Raw genomic sequence first — 18,161 nt, forward strand, 5'->3', positions numbered from 1 at the left:
AAATAGAATTACCATACAACCCAGAAATCCCACTCCTCGGAATATACCCTAGAGATACAAGAGCCTTCACACAAACAGATACATGCACACCCATGTTTATTGCAGCTCTGTTTACAATAGCAAAAAGTTGGAAGCAACCAAGGTGTCCGTCAACGGATGAATGCGTAAATAAATTGTGGTATATTCACACAATGGAATACTATGCATCAATAAAGAACAGTGACAAATCTGTGAAACATTTCATAACATGGAGGAATCTGGAAGGCATTATGCTGAGCGAAATGAGTCAGAGGCTAAAGGACAAATATTGTATAAGACCTCTATTATAAGAACTTGAGAAATAGGAAAAACGGAGAAGAACACATACTTTTGTGGTTACGAGGGGGGGAGGGAGGGAGGGAGGGAGAGGGTTTTTTATTGATCAATCAGTAGATAAGAACTGCTTTGGGTGAAGGGAAAGACAACACTCAATACAAGGAAGGTCAGTCTAATTGGACTGGACTAAAAGCAAAGAGCTTTCCAGGATAAAATGAAAGCTTCAAAGGTCAGCGGAGCAGGGGCTGGGATCTGGGGAACATGGTTTGAGGGGACTTCTAAGTCAATGGGCAAAACAATTCTATTATGAAAACATTCTGCATCCCACTTTGAAATGTGGCGTCTGGGGTCCTAAATGCCAACAAGCAGCCATCTAAGATACATCAATTGGTCTCAACCCACCTGGAGCAAAGGCAAAGGAAGAACACCAAGGTCACACGAGAACTAAGAACCCAAGAGACAGAAAGGGCCACATGAACCAGAGACCTACATTATCCTGAGACCAGAAGAACTAGTTGGTGCCTGGCCACAATCGATGTCTGCCCTGTCAGGGAGCACAACAGACAACTCCTGAGGGAGCAGGAGACCAATGGGATACAGACCCCAAATTCTCATAAAAAGACCAAATTTAATGGTCTGACTGCGACTAGAGGAATCCCGGAGACAATGCTCCCCAGACCTTCTGATGGCACAGGACAGGAACCATCCCCGAAGACAACTCATCAGGCATGAAAAGGACTGGTCAGCGGGGGGGAGAGAGATGCTGATGAAGAGTGAGCTAATTAAATCAGGTGGACACTGGAGAGTGTGTTGGCAACTCTTGACTGGAGGGGGGATGGGAAGATAGAGAAAGAGGGAAGACGGCAAAATTGGCACGAAACGAGAGACTGAAAGGGCTGACTCAATAGGGGCAGAGCAAGTGGGGGAAGGGAGTAAGATGTATGTAAACTTACATGTGACAGACTGATTGGAATGGTAAATGTTCACTTGAAGCTTAATAAAAATTAATTAAAAAAAAGAAACGAGAAAGGCCACATCACAACAGACCCAACTGAAATTAAAAGAATCATATCAGATTATTACGAAAAATTGTACTCTAACAAATTTGAAAACCTAGAAGAAATGGATGAATTCCTGGAAAAACACTACCTACCTAAACTAACACATTCAGAAGTAGAACAACTAAATAGACCCATAACAAAAAAAGAGATTGAAACGGTAATCAAAAAACTTCCAACAAAAAAAAGCCCTGGCCCGGATGGCTTCACTGCAGAGTTCTACCAAACTTTCAGAGAAGAGTTAACACCACTACTACTAAAGGTACTTCAAAGCATAGAAAATGACGGAATACTACCCAACTCATTCTATGAAGCCACCATCTCCCTGATACCAAAACCAGGTAAAGACATCACAAAAAAAGAAAATTACAGACCTATATCCCTCATGAACATAGATGCAAAAATCCTCAACAAAATTCTAGCCAATAGAATTCAACAACATATCAAAAAAATAATTCACCACGACCAAGTGGGATTTATACCAGGTATGATTCTTTCCTCATGCAAGGCTGGTTTAATATTAGAAAAACCATTAATGTAATCCACCACATAAATAAAACAAAAGACAAAAAACACATGATCTTATCAATTGATGCAGAAAAGGCATTTGACAAAGTCCAACACCCATTTATGATAAAAACTCTCACCAAAATAGGAATTTGAAGGAAAATTCCTCAACATAAGAAGGGGCATCTATACAAAGCCTTTTATACAAAGCCAAAAGCCAACATCACTCTAAATGAGAGAACCTGAAAGCATTTCCCTTGAGAACGGGAACCAGACAAGGATGCCCTTTATCACCGCTCTTATTCAACATCGTGCTGGAGGTCCTACCCAGAGCAATTAGGCTAGACAAAGAAATAAAGGGCATCCGGATTGGCAAAGAGGAAGTAAAATTATCTCTATTTGCAGATGACATGATCTTATACACAGAAAACCCTAAGGAATCCTCCAGAAAACTACTGAAACTAATAGAAGAGTTTGGCAGAGTCTCCGGTTATAAGATAAACATACAAAAATCACTTGGATTCCTCTACATCAACAAAAAGAACATCGAAGAGGAAATAACCAAATCAATACCATTCACAGTAGCCCCCAAGAAGATAAAATACTTAGGAACAAATCTTACCAAGGATGTAAAAGACCTATACAAAGAAAACTACAAAGCTCTACTACAAGAAATTCAAAAGGACATACTTAAGTGGAAAAACATACCCTGCTCATGGATAGGAAGACTTAACATAGTAAAAATGTCTATTCTACCAAAAGCCATCTATACATACAATGCACTTCCGATCCGAATTCCAATGTCATTTTTTAAGGTGATAGAGAAACAAATCACCAACTTCATATGGAAGGGAAAGAAGCCTCGGATAAGTAAAGCATTACTGAAAAAGAAGAAGAAAGTGGGAGGCCTCACTCTACCTGATTTCAGAACCTATTATACAGCCACAGTAGTCAAAACAGCCTGGTATTGGTACAACAGGCACATAGACCAGTGGAACAGAATTGAGAACCCAGATACAAATCCATCCACATATGAGAAGCTGATATGTGACAAAGGCTCAGAGTCAGTTAATTGGGGAAAAGATAGTCTTTTTAACAAATGGTGCTGGCATAACTGGATATCCATTTGCAAAAAAATGAAACAGGACCCATACCTCACACCAAGCACAAAAAGTAACACCAAGTGGATCAAAGACCTAAACATAAAGACTAAAATGATAAAGATCATGGAAGAAAAAATAGGGACAACCTTAGGAGCCCTAATACAAGGCATAAACAGAATACAAAACATTACCAAAAATGACGAAGAGAAACCCGATACCTGGGAGGTCCTAAAAATCAAACACCTAAAGCTCATCTAAAGACTTCACCAAAAGAGTAAAAAGTCCACCTACAGACTGGGAAAGAATTTTCAGCTATGACATCTCCGACCAGCGCCTGATCTCTAAAATCTACATGATTCTGTCAAAACTCAACCACAAAAAGACAAACAACCCAATCAAGAAGTGGGCAAAGGATATGAACACACACTTCACTGAAGAAGATATTCAGGCAGCTAACAGATACATGAGAAGATGCTCTCGATCATTAGCCATTAGAGAAATGCAAATTAAAACCAGGATGAGATTCCATCTCACTCCAATAAGGCTGGCATTAATCCAAAAAACACAAAATAATAAATGTTGGAGAGGCTGCGGAGAGATTGGAACTCTTATACACTGCTGGTGGGAATGTAAAATGGTACAACCACTTTGGAAATCTATCTGGCATTATCTTAAACAGTTAGAAATAGAACTACCATACAACCCAGAAATCCCACTCCTCGGAATATACCCTAGAGAAATAAGAGCCTTCACACAAACAGATATATGCACACCCATGTTTATTGCAGCTCTGTTTACAATAGCAAAAAGCTGGAAGCAACCAAGGTGTCCATCAATGGATGAATGGGTAAATAGATTGTGGTATATTCACACAATGGAATACTACGCATCAATAAAGAACAGTGACGAATCTGTGAAGCATTTCATAACATGGAGGAACCTGGAAGGCATTATGCTGAGTGAAATTAGTCAGAGGCAAAAGAACAAATATTGTATAAGACCACTATTAAAAGATCTTGAGAAATAGTATAAACTGAGAAGAACACATACTTTTGTGGTTACGAGGGGGGGAGGGAGGGAGGGTGGGAGAGGGTTTTTTACTGATTAATTAGTAGATAAGAACTGCTTTAGGTGAAGGGAAGGACAATACTCAATACACTGAAGGTCAGCTCAACTGGACTGGACCAAAAGCAAAGAAGTTTCCGGGATACTTCGTTGGCCTTTGAATGCTTCAAAGGCCAACGAAGCAAGGGCGGGGGTTTGGAGACCATGGTTTAAGGGGACTTGTAAGTCAATGGGCAAAATAATTCTATTATGAAAACATTCTGCATCCCACTTTGAAATGTGGCGTCTGGGGTCTTAAATGCTAACACGCGGCCATCTAAGATGCATCAATTGGTCTCAACCCACCTGGAGCAAAGGAGAATGAAGAACATCAAGGTCACACGACAACTAAGAGCCCAAGAGACAGAAAGGGCCACATGAACCAGAGACCTACATCATCCTGAGACCAGAAGAACTAGATGGTGCCCGGCCACAACCGATGACTGCCCTGACAGGGAGCACAACAGAGAACCCCTGAGGGAGCAGGAGATCAGTGGGATGCAGACCCCAAATTCTCATAAAAAGACCAGACTTAATGGTCTAACTGAGACTAGAGGAATCCCGGCAGTCATGGTCCCAAACCTTCTGTTGGCACAGGACAGGAACCATCCCCGAAGACAACTCATCAGACGTGAAAGGGACTGGACAGTGGGTGGGTGAGAGATGCTGATGAAGAGTGAGCTAATTATATCAAGTGGTCACTTGAGACTGTGTTGGCATCTCCTGTCTGGAGGGGGGATGGGAGGATAGAGAGAGTTGGAAGCTGGCAAAATTGTCACGAAAGGAGAGACTGGAAGGGCTGACTCACTAGGGGGAGAGCAAGTGGGAGTACGGAGTAAGTTGTGTATAAACTTATATGTGACAGTCTGACTTGATTTGTAAACGTTCACTTATATGTGACAGTCTGACTTGATTTGCAAACGTTCACTTATATGTGACAGTCTGACTTGATTTGTAAACTTTCACTTGAAGCTCAATAAAAGTTAATAAAAAAAAAAAGAGATTGACTCAAGATACAACCTATTACTGTAGATTGAGTACTGCCTTATTAACAAAAATGCCTCAAATCCTGCTTCATGAACATCAAAAAAACAGAACCCATTGCTGTCCAGTTGATCCCCACTCCTAGCAACGTTATAAGACAGAGTAGAACCGCCACTCAGGGTTTCCAAGGACCAGCTGGTGGATTCAAACTGCCAACCTTTTGGATAACTGCCATAGCTCTTAACCACTGCAGCGCCAGGGCTTCAGCATTAACATCACAGAGGTTAGTATTTGCAACACATAGGATAATCACATCGGTTCACAAAATGGTGGACAACCACATAATACAGGGAACGATGGCCTAGCCAAGTTGACATACATTTTGGGGGGATACAATTCAATCCACAACAGTACCCAAGGGGCATTCTCATTGTTAAGAGTCTAAAGCCAAGCCCATACCAGCTCGCCTAGGTAACAGACCAAAAAAAAAAAAAAAAAAGTTGCCGTCGACTCTACTTCCTCTCATGGTGCCCCTATGTGTGTCAGAGTAGAACTGTGCTCCACAGAGTTTTCAATGGTTGTATGATTTTTCCGAAGTAGATTCTCAGGCCTTTCTTCTGAGGTGCCCCATGTAGATTAGAATCGCCGACCTTTGGGTAAGCAGCTGAGTGTGTTAACCATTCATGCCGCCTAGAGACTCCTAGGTAGCAGAGAAGTGCTCATAATTTCTTATATAGAAACTTCCTATGTTGGCATTAACATGAGACAAAGAAAAGACAAACAGATGTCAGATGTAAAACCAACCTTGAGAAAATACTAGTTTATGGAATCAGATAAAACACTGAAAGAATAATAAATCTCTTTAGATAGGTATCAGCTATTCCTTGAGTGTAAGTACCAGACAAAATTATAAGTACAAAACAGTAGATAATCAGTCTAGATTACCCCTGTGGATTTCAATACAAAAATGAATTAAAAAAAAAAAGTTGCTGTCAAGTCCATTCCAACTCATGGCGACCCCATGTGTGTCAGAAAAGAACTGTGCTCCATGGGATTTTCAAGGGCTGCTTTTTTGGAGCTGGATCACCAGGCCTTTCTTCAGAGGGACCTCTGGGTGGACTCAAATGGCCAACCTTTCAGTTAGTAGCCCAATGCTTAACACTTCGTGCCATCCAGAGACTCCTAAAATCGAATAGAGATCATGGCTATAGATATTGAGCACAATTAAAAAATACGATCTCCTTCATCATCACATGATACTCCATCTCTACCCCAAAGAACAAGCTACTCTGCACACTATGTGTTTCTCAAAAGGGTTTAATAAAGAACGGTTTGGGCAGAACACAAACTATCATAGTTCAGAACAAGGAAACAGGGTCGATACTGAAGACAGATGCCAGTAAACCTCAGGGCTGTTTCTTGGCGAGGACTTCTCAAGGGCCACAGCAGTCGGCTTCTTCAGCACTCCATTCTATTGTCATCTAGCTTTCAGGACGTCCTTCTTGTCTCCTGGCTTTCTCTGCTTCCCTGACCAGCCTGTCTGCCCTCAAGGCCATAGCCAGTCTCTTTCTTGCTTTCTTCACTTTCCGAGTCTGTCTCCTAATATCTGCGTAAGTTACCTGTTGTTCGTGGAGGGGAGGTGAGAGACGAAGACCCACCCCTGGGATGATCTCTGCCATATTCGAAGACTGGACAGGGGTGGGCTCAGGGCAGGTGCGTGGACCCTCAGCCCCAGCACAGCCCAGGGACTCCACTGGATCACCCGGTGCAATTGTTTTTAATACATTTTCAAAATCCAAAGTATTTAAGATTTCCCCTACACTGTTGCATGCCTGGAGCCCCTGCAGCCTCCTGTATGCACACACTTGCTGGGGCTTCTCCAGCTTCTCCTCCCAAGGTCTGCGCCTGACCTCATTGCCTGGATGGGATGTGACTCTAGTAACAGGCCTCGGGAATATACAGCTGGTCATCCTCCGAGGGAGGTCAGAGCCTAACCCAGGTTTGGGCTTGGCCTTTGGCACGCGTTCTCGTCGTTTCTTCTGTGAAGGCTGGGCCATCATATTTCTTTCGAGTCTCCCCTTTAAAAGTAAAACAAAATGTGAAATTAATCATGACGAAGAATTCTCTTTCTTTTTTCAGTTGTATCTTCCACCTTCCCCCTCTCTTGGATGAAATGTCTTTAATTCTACTAAAAGGAGGAATATTGTGTGAGTCTCACTAATACGAGATATCTAGATTAGGCACGTGCATAAAGATTAAAGTTTATTAGTGGTTACCAGGGACTGGGGGAGGGAAAATGGGGAGCTATTACTAAAGGGGAACTGACTTTCTGTTAAGGGAGATGAAAGTCATGTGGAAACGGATAGTGGTGACGGTTGCACAACATGGAGAATGTAGTTAATTTACTGAACTGCACACTTAAAAATGATTAACATGGAAAATGTTTGCATATATATACATAGAGACAGACAGAGAGAGACCCTTGGTGGTATAAATGGTTAACCCTTGGCCGCTCCTGAAAAGGTTAGAAGTTAAACTCCACTCAGAGGCACCTAGGAAAAATGGCCTGGTGATCTACTTCCAAAGGTCATAGCCTTGAAACGACTATGGAGCACATTTCTACCTTACACACATGGTGTCATCATGAGTTGGATGGATATATACCACATGCAGCTAGGAAAAAAGACCTGGCAATCTACTTCTGAAAACTAGTCAATGAAAACCCCACGGATCACAATAGAAGGTTGCCCGATATAGTGCTGGAAGATGAGACCCTAGGTTGAAAGGCTCTCAAAATACACAGTGGCTGCAACAGAGCATGCCAATGAGTCCAACTATCTTTTTTTCTATTTTTATTTATCTATGCATTATTAAAGGAGCCCTGGTGGCACAACAATTAAGCCCTCAGCTGCTAACAGATAGATCAACAGCTCAAACCCACCAGCAACTCCACAAGGGAAAGACCTGGCAATATGCTTCCACGCAGATTATAGTCAAGAACACCCTATGGGGCAGTTTTACTCTGTAACACGAGGGGTCGCTATGAGTGAGAATGGACTGGAAAGCAAAGCAATGCATTATTACCCACTTCTTTCACGTTGGTCTTTCTCACTAAATTGGATACTCCATGCAGATGAAATGACTGTGGGTTTTTCAAATGTTTCACACAGTGGCGCTCACATAAGGCTTGGCACACAGATTTAAAAGATAACTAAAGAATAAATAAATGATTAAAACCCTAAGAATTTGCTTTCTCAAAAATTTCAGATAATCCATTCAACTACGATTCTGCATCTTTGATGACTGTCTCGATTTCAAAGCTTTTTCCCCCGAAATCCAGTCTCAGAGAGTTTATCAAAATAACCTGTTTAAAATGTGAGTCTAATCGCCTGACCCTTAAATTCCTTCCTTTGTCTTCAGAAGATATTTATAGAAAGGGGACCACACGTCCCAGTTTATTCCAGTTGTCCTAACATAACTGTCCCTATTATACCCCAAGATGTCTCAGATGTGGCCCGGTAGAACTGTGCTCCACAGGGTTTCAATGGCTGGTTTTTTGGAAGTGGACCTTCAGGCCCTTCTTCTGAGGAACCTCTGAGTGGACTCAAACCTCCAACCTTCTGATTAGCAACCTAGACCGTTTACCATCTGCACCACGCAGGGACTCCAATATAATGTTAGGGAGAAATAAGTGCTGTAATGAACGATAATGAAACCCTGGTGGCACAGTGGTTAAGCACTCGGCTGCTAACTGAAAGATCAAAGGTTCAAACCCACCAGCAGCTCCAGGTGAGAAAGGCTGGATCATCTGTTTCCACAAAGATTAAAAAAATCCTATGGGGCAGATCTACTCCGTCACATGGGATCACTATGAGTTGAAATTGACTCAATGGCATCTAATAACAACAACAACAATGAACAATAAGGCAAAGGGAGAGAGAGAGAGAGCATGAGAAAGAGAAAAGACCTACAATTAACAGTAAGGATATCAGGGAAGGACTCACTGATGCCATAATATTCAAGTAGAGAACTGAATACCGTAAAAGGCCAAGCAACATTCTGGGTAAAGAATCCCCCAAAGAGAGGGATGACGTGAACAAACAATACAGGGCCAAACGTTGCTTCCTCCTCATAGAAATGATGGTGATAAAAAAAAAAAAAAAAGAATTGCTCCCAAACCATGAGAAAATTACTTCGTACACAAAAAATGTGCAATACCTTGAATATCACCTAACATACATCAACACTTTGTTGTTAGTCGCCATCAAGTCGATTCCTACTGGTGACAACCCGATATGTGCAGGGTAGAACTGCTCCATAGGGTTTTCAAGGTTGTGGCCTTTCAGAAGCAGATCACCAGGCCTTTCCTCCATGGCACCGCTACAGGGGTCTGAGGCACCAAACTTTCGATTAGTAGTTGAGTGCTTGACCATTTACGCCATGCAGGGAATTCATACCAACATCTAGGAAATAACTTTCCAGAAGAGATTGTCTCATTTAAGAAAAACTGTCTGGTACCCAAGAGAGGTTTCACGAAAAAGAAAATATACAAATGGACACTCTTGCTGCCAACATGGATTCCGTACTCACCAGAAAAGGCCAGCTCAGAAAAGAGGTTGATGGAGGTTCACTCATGGTCTCAGAGATGTCCTCTGGCTGAACTCCTGGGATTCAGAGAGCCCGTCTCTTGTTGGAAAATGCAGTGATTTCCCTACCCTACTCCGCTTTTATGGAGTCAGAGTCGGTAAAGCAATCAGTCCATATCCGGCCACATTCCTCTTCACGTTGATGGGATTTGAGCAAATCCTATATCTTTACAAAGAAACATGCAAATGTGGGTTTACTGACCCTGTCAGTTACCACTGATGGAGACAGAAACTTTAGGACATTTTGGCTATGAGTCAGGAGGGAGGGGGCAGGCACTTGCAATTTCTACCAATACATTATCCTTGGGGGGGCGAAACTGGTTAAGTGCTCAGCAGCTTATTGAAAAGTTGGCAATTTGAGTCCACCCACAGGCACTTTGAAAGACATGCCTGACAATCTATTTCCAAAAAACCAGCCACTGAAAACCCTGGGGAGTGCCGCTCTACCCTGCCACACATGGGGCCAACATGAGTCAGGGTCAACTCAAGACAGCAACTGCTCTGGTGTTTGCCTTTATCCATATATGACATACGTTTCCTTTTAGTCACACCATTTCAATATCTTTGAAAATATTCTTTGTAAAAAGGAGCAGAAATTTCTATGTACATAAATTTTCATATAACCTTGGTTTGGTTAAAGAGAAATTAGAAGTTTGTATTTTCAGGACCTTCCAGCCTATGGGGCTCATCTCCCAGCACTATATCAGACATTGTTCTGTTGTGATCCATAAGGTTTTCATTGGCTGGCTTTGGAAGGAGATCGCTAATTCTTTCCTCCTTGCCTGTCTTACCTCTGAAGATCTGTTGAAACTTGTCTCTCACAGGTGATCCTATTATTTGAAATACGGTGGCATAGTCTGCAGCATCATAGCAACTCACACCCACCACAGTACAACAAGATGACAGACAAGTGGTGGAGAAAAATTTTACAGGCAAAAAAAAAAATCCTAATTAAATTTTGAAAGGGAACAAATAAAGTGGAAAGACTCAGTGTAAATCACAAATTTTGTGTTTTATTCTACCTACTTGTCTTCCTGGAACACTAAATACGTGGGTTTTAGTGAACTTATCGTAGCAAAAGTTGTGTGTGTTGTTTTAATAGAAGCTGGTGGCCTAGTGGTTAAGAGCTATGGCAGCTAACCAAAAGGTCTGCAGTTCGAACCCACCAGGTGCTCCTTGGAAACCCTAGGGGGCAGTTCTACCCTGTCCTTTAGGGTTGCTATGAGTGGGAATGCGCTGGAAGGCAACGGGTTTGGTTTGGGTTTTTTTTTTTTGGGGGGGGGGTCTCCAGTAAGCTAATCAAGCCAGTGGCTAATGGCATCTTTTAGGCTGATTTTCAAAATTTTCATTCTTAACGATGCAGGCTTAGGAAGAAAAGCCTGGAGATTAATTCCGGAAATCAGCCAGTGAAAACCGGAGGGATCACAACAGAATATTGTCAGATATAGTGGTGGGAGATGAGCCCCTCAGGTGTAAGGCAGTAAATGACAACCACAACCATGGACTCAAGGGTAACAATGATCATGGAAATGGCGCAGAACAGACTCAATGGCAACTAACAACAGCAAGAGAAGCCGGTATACGTTCTGAGCGGTGTTTTAATATTTTATTCGTTTTTTATATTTTAAACGTACCAAAAATTAACCAAACCCATTGCCATCAAGTAGATTCCAACTCATAATGACCCCATAGGACAGAGTAGCACTTCCCCCATAGGATTTCTAAGGCTGTAATTTTTTTTTTTTTTTGTACTTTAGGTGAAGGCTGGAAACCCTGCTGGCATAGTGGTTAAGTGCTACAGCTGCTAATCAAAGGGTCGGCAGTTCAAATCCGCCAGGCGCTCCTCGGAAACTCTATGGGGCAGTTCTACTCTGTCCTATAGGGTCGCTATGAGTCGGAATCGACTCGACGGCACTGGGTTTGGGTTTTTTGTTTTGTTTTGTTTTGGTAGGTGAAGGCTTACAGAACAAACTAGTTTCTCATTAAACAGTACACATATTTTTTTTATGACATTGGTTAGCAAGGTCACGACATGTCCAACACTCTCCCTTCTGAAACTTGGATTCCCTATTACCAGCTCTCCTGTCCCCTACTGCCTTCCAGTCCTTGCCCCAGGGCTGGTGTGCCCCTTTGCTCTCGTTTTGTTTTATGGGCCTGTCCACTCTTCGGCTGAAGGGTGAACCTCAGGGGTGACTTCATTACTGAGCTGAAAGGGTGTCCGGGGGCCATTCTCTCAGGGCTTCTCCAGGCTCTTGTCACGCCAGCAAGCCTAGTCTTTCTTTTTTAAGGCTATATTGGGTATAAATCTTTACAGAAGCCGATTGCCACGTCTTTCTCCCTAGGAGTGGCTGGTGGGTTCAAACCACCAACCTTTCAGTTAGCAGCCAAGCACTTAACCACTATGCCTTCAGGGATCCTGCTAAAATATACAGCAGGAATAAAGTGGTACATATGAAATCCCCTTCTATAAATATCTGCTGAAAGAAATAAAGAAGGCTTTCCCTTCAAAAATGAAGAAAAGGTGAACTGACGAGATTTTTGGTTAAGCAGATGATTTCAGCTAGGGTCTTATGATTGGATTGCAGAAGAAAGGTTTTGTAACCTTGGCAACCATCGACAATTTAATGCACCATACCACCATAACTGTAATTAAGTGGACTTATTTGAAACATTTTAGAAACTAGCTTTTGAGAGTTGGAATAATTTATTTATTCTTTCAGTAAGCATATCTGAACACTTTCTACGGGAACACATATATGCTCTTTGAAGTAAGAAGTCAGTCAGGAGAAAAGGATTTATGGAACATCAAGGAAGAGTTAAAGAGTGAATGCAGCAGACGTAGGTGGCCCATGGGTTGATGTCTATTCCTTGTGGATCATGTGAACAATATGGAGCCACTGGATGGTATAAACGGTAAACACACTCCCCTACTAACCAAAAGGCTGGAGGTTCGAGTCCACCCAGAGGTGCCTCAGAAAATGTTTTATTGATTTACTTCTAAAAAATCAGCCATTGAAAACCCCGTAGAGCACAGTTTTACTCTGACACACAGAGGGTTGACTTGAGTTGGCGTTGATGGCAGCTGGTGTTTGGGGTAACAACAGGCTGCATGTATGCCTTTTCACTGTTGTTGATCCTCAATGCATTTGTAATCACAACACGGTATATGTTTTGGGGACAGGCCAAGGGGGATTCATACTGGGCAGATAACACCAGGAGTAAAGGATCTGGGAGCAGAAGATGGGGATGACTGAAACGATGGTCCATGGAACCCAAGATTAGTAGGGAGAAGTAGGAGGAGAGAAAGGTTTCCTGGGTGGGGTAAACAGTTAAGCACTGGATTATTAGCCAATAGGTGGGTAGTTCAAATCCACCCAGAGGCACCATAGAAAAAAGGCCTGGTGATCCACTTCTGAAGGGTCACAGGTTTGAAAGCCCCGTGGATCTATAACCAAAAAAAAAAAATTTTTTTTTTTTTTGATCCATAATACTCTGCACAAATGGAGTCGCCATGAGTCAGAATCGACTCCACAGCCAACTAACAACAACAACAGGAAGAGGAGAGAAGGAGAAAGACAGTAGGCCGATTAGGACTGTGCTGAAGGAATCTATTTGCTTTTATATTGGAGGTTTTTGTGTAAAAAACAGGAAATGTGGAAATTTGTATGCTGTGCTTCCCTCCACCTAAAATAATTCTTGTCTACTATCTAGTTAGTGCATACCCCTCTGCCTTTGTCCCACCCCACCCACCTTTGTAACCATCAAAGAATGTTTTCTTCTATTTTTAAACCTTATCTTGAGTTCTAATAATGGCCTCATACAATATATGTCCTTTTGCAGCTGAATAATTTCACTGAGCATAACGCCTTCCAGATTCCTCCATGTTATTAGCTGCTAAACTACTCAAAATTTATCCATTCATCCCTTGATGGTCACCTTGGTTGTTTCTATCTTTTTGCTATTATAAACACTGCTGCAGTGAACATGGGTGTATGTCTATTCATATGAAGGCTCTTATTTTTCTAGGATATTTTCCAAGGAGTGGGATTGCTGGATCATATGGTAGTTCTATTTCTAGGTTTCTAAGGAAGTGCCAAGTCCATTTCCAAAGTGGTTGTACTATTTTACATTCCCACCAGCTGTGTATAAGTGTTCCAGTCTCTCCAGGACCTCTCCAACATTTGTTATTCTGTGTTTTTTGGATTAATGCCAGCCCCGTTGGAGTGAGATGGTATCTCATTGTAGTTTTGATTTGCATTTCTCTAATGGCTAATGATCATATTTCCTCATGTTATCTTTCAGCTGCCTGAATGTCTTTTTTTGTGAAGTACCTGTTCATATCCTTTGCACATTTTTTAATTGGGTTGTTTGTCTTTTTTTTGTTGAGGTTTTACAGTATCTTGTAGATTTTAGAGATCAGACACTGATCGGAAATGTCAGAGCTAAAAACTTTTTCCCGGTCTGTAGGTAATCTTTTTACACTGTTGGTGAATTCTTTGGACGAGCATGGGTGTTTGATTTTTAGGATCTGCCAGTTATCTAGTTTCTCTTCTGGTGTTTGTGCATTGTTAATAACGTTTCATATACTGTTTATGCCATGTACTAGGGCTCCTAGCATTGTCCCTATCTTTTCTTCCATGATCTTTATCGTTTTAGATTTTATATTTAGGTCTTTGATCTGTTTTGAGTTACTTTTTGTGGGTGACAGGAGGTATGGGTCTTGCTTCATTTTTTTGCTGATGGATATCCAGTTATGCCAGCACCATTTGTTAAAGAGACTGTCTTTTCCCAATTTAAAGGATTTTGGGCCTTTGTCAAATATCAGCTGCTCATAGGTGGATAAAGTTATGTCTGGAGTCTCAATTGTGTTCCATTGGTCTGTGTATCTTGTTGTACCAGTACCAGGCTGCTTTGACTACAGGGGCGGTATAATAGTTTCTAAAATCAGGTAGTGTGAGGCCTCTCACTTTGTTCCTCTTTTTCAGTAATGCTTTGCTTATCTGGGGCCACTTCCCTTTCCACATGAAGTTGGTGATGTGCTTCTCCATCTCATTAAAAAATGCCATTGGAATTTGGACTGGGATTGCATTGTATCTATACATCACTTTGGGTAGAACAGACATTTCCACAATGTTGAGTCTTCCTATCCATGAGCAAGGTATAGTTTTCCACTCATGTAGTACTCTTGGTTTCTTGCAGTAATGTATTGTAGTTTCCTTTGTATAGGTCTTTTATGTCTCTGGTTAGATTTATTCCTAAGTTATTTTATCTTCTTGGGGGTTATTGTAAATGGTATTGATTTGGTGATTTCCTCTTTCAAGTTCTCTTCGTTGGCGTAGGGGAATCCAACTGGATTTTTGTATGTTTATCTTGCACCCTGATACTTCGCTGAAATCTTCTATTAGTTCCAGTAGTTTTCTTGTGGATTCTTTAGGGTTTTCTGTGTATAAATCATAACATCTGTAAATAGAGATACATTTACTTCTTCCTTAACAATTTGAATGTCCTTTATTTCTTTTTCTTGCCTATTTGCTCGGGCTAAGACCTCCAGCACAATTTTGAATAAGAGTGGTGATAAAGGGCATCCATGCCTGGTTCCCATTCTCAAGGGGAATGCTTTCAGACTGTCTCCATTTAGGATGATGTTGGGTGTTCGCTTTGTATAAACGCCATTTATTATGTTGAGGAAATTTCCTTCTATTCCTATTTTGCTGAGAGTTTTTTTTTTTTTTTTTTTTATCATGAGTGGGTGTTGGACTTTGTCAAATGCCTTTTCTGCATCAATTGATAAGATCATGTGGTTCTTGTCTTTTGTTTTATTTATGTGGTGGATAACATTAATCATTTTTCTAATCTTGAACCATTCCTGTATACCTGGTATGAATCCCAGTTGGTCATGGTGAATTATTTTTTTTATAGGTTGTTGAATTCTATTGGTTAGAATTTTGTTGAGGATTTTTGTGTTTAAGTTCATGAGGAACGTTGGTCTGTAATTTTCTTTTTTTGTGGTGTCTTTACCTGGTTTTGGTATCAGCGTTACACTGGCTTCATAGAATGAGTTTGGGAGTATACCATTCTTTTCTAAGCTCTGAAATAGTGGTGTTAACCCTTTTTTGAAAGTAATAGTGGTGTTAAGTAATAGTGGTGTTAACCCTTTTTTGAAAGTTTGGTAGAACCCTTCAGTGAAGCCATCAGGGCCAGGGATTTCTTCTTTTTTTTTTTTTTGATTGTTTTTTTAATTACCTTTTTAATTTCTTCTTTCATTATAGGTTTATTTAGTTGTTCTATTCCTATTTGTGTTAGTTTAGGTAGGTAATGTGTTTCTAGAAATTTCTCCATTTCCTCTACGTTTTCAAATTTTTTAGATTACTGTTTTTTATAGCATCCTGTTACGATTCTTTTAATTTCATTTTGGTCTGTTGTGATATTGCCTATTTTATTTCTTATTTGGGTTATTTGCTTCCTCTCCTGTTTTTCTTTTGTTAGTTTGGCCAATGGTTTATCAATTTTGTTCATCTTTTCAAAGAACCAGCTTTTGGTCTTGTTCTTTCAATCGTTTTTCTGTTCTTTATTTCATTTACTTCTGCTCTAAATTTTAGTATTTGCTTTCTTCTGGTGCCCAAGGGCTTCTGTTGCTGTTCTCTTTCTCTCTGTTTGAGTTGTAAGGTTAATTCGTTGATTTTGGCCCTTTTGTCTTTTTGGATGTGCGTATTTTTTGCTATAAATTGACCTCTAAGCACTGCTTTTGTTGTGTCCAAGAGGATCTGGTAGGATGTGTTTTCATTCTCATTTGATTCTGTGGATTTCTTTATTTCGTCCTTGATTTCTTCTTTAACCCAATAGTTTTTGAGCAAGGTGTTGTTCAGTTTCTTTGTGTTTGACTTTTTTTCCTTGCTTTTTCGGTTATTGATTTCTACTTTTATGGCTTTATGATCATAAAAGATGGTTTGCAATATTTCCGTGTTTGGATTCTGTTAAGGCTTTCTTTATGGCCTAATATGTGGTCTTTTCTGGAGAACGTTCCACATGCGTTGGAAAAGAAAGTATACTTGGCTACTGTTGGTTGGAGTGTTCTGTATATGTCTATGAGGTCATGTTGGTTGACTGTGGCATTTAGATCTTTTGTGTCTTTACTGAACTTCTTTTTAGATGTTCCGTCCCTCACTGAAAGTTGTGTGTTGACGTCTCCTACTATTATTGTAGAGCTGTTTCTCTTTTCAATGCTTTTAGAGTTTGTTTTATGTGTTTTGGAGGCTGTCTTTGGGTGCATAAATATTTATTATTGTTATGTCCTCCTGGTGCATTGATCCTTTAATTATTACATAGTTTCCTTCCTTATCATTTGTGGTGGATTTTACTTTAAAGTCTATTTTGTCAGAAGTTAATATTGCCATTTTTGCTCTTTTTTGATTGTTTTTTACTCGTAAGATGTATTTTTTTTCCATCTTTTGAGTTTTGTTTTGTCTCTAAAGTGTGTCTCTTGTAGGCAACATATAGAGGGATTGTGTTTTTTTATCTACTCTGTCACTCTCTGTCTCTTTATTGGTGCATTTAGTCCAGTTACATTCAGCATAATTGTTTATAGGTATGAGCTTAGTGCTGTGATTATGATGTCTTTTTTTTCTGTGTTGACAGTTTCTTCGTTCCACTTAGTTTTCTGTGCAGAGTCATTTTTCTTTATTTTCTTTTCCTGTTTTTCATTGTTGTTGCTTTTGTATTTGTTGACTCTTTATGTTTTTCTTGTTTTTTATTTTGATGGGCAGGATTGTTAGTTTCCTTTGTGGTTACCTTAATTATTACCACTATTTTTATAAGTTTAAACCAATCTTTTATTTCTGTATATCGCGTTGACTTCCTCTCCATATGAAAGATCTCTGACTACATTTTTTAGTCCCTCTTTTTTGTTTTAATGTTGTCATCTTTTACTTAATGAGGTCTCCGTTTTCCTGTTTTGAGTATTTTAGCTTTGATTTATTTTTGTGATTTCCTTGTCTTGGTTGATATCTGGTAGCTCTGTCCTGTGTTTTAGTTTTGGGTTGTTACCTGATGTTACTGACTTTCTAACTGGAGGACTCCCTTTAATACTTTTTCTAATGTTGGTTTGGTTTTAGCAAATTCCCTAAACTTCTGTTTGTCTGGAAACGTCCTAATTTCACCATCATATTTGTGAGACAGTTTTGCTTGCTATGTCCTCCTATTGCCTTCTTGCCTATGTGGTTGCTGCTGAGTAGTATGAGCTTAGCCTTGTTGACTCTCCTTTGTAGGTGACTTTTCGTTTATCCCTAGCTGCTCTTAAAATTCTCTCTTTATCTTCAGTTTTGGGAAGTTTGATTACAACATGTCTTGGTGACTTTCTTTTGGGATGTACCTTGTATGGGGTTCGACGAGCATATTGGAGAGATAGCGTCTCGTCTTTCATGAAATGAGGAAAGTTTTCTGCCAAC

The 18,161-nt window shown here is 40.5% G+C and overlaps 1 protein-coding gene across 1 annotated transcript; it reads right to left on the reverse strand.

Annotated features, from left to right (window-relative positions):
• Window positions 1-5,944: 5,944 nt before the first annotated feature.
• On the reverse strand, window positions 5,945-7,215 carry LOC100667259 (putative methyl-CpG-binding domain protein 3-like 3). Its single transcript, XM_003421295.3, has one exon. The coding sequence runs from the start codon at window positions 7,129-7,131 to the stop codon at window positions 6,553-6,555; it is 579 nt and encodes a 192-aa protein (XP_003421343.2). The 5' UTR covers window positions 7,132-7,215; the 3' UTR covers window positions 5,945-6,552.
• Between the last annotated feature and the right edge of the window lie 10,946 nt (window positions 7,216-18,161).

Source organism: Loxodonta africana, chromosome 3, assembly GCF_030014295.1.
Source record: "Loxodonta africana isolate mLoxAfr1 chromosome 3, mLoxAfr1.hap2, whole genome shotgun sequence".
NCBI classification, from domain to species: Eukaryota; Metazoa; Chordata; class Mammalia; order Proboscidea; family Elephantidae; genus Loxodonta; species Loxodonta africana.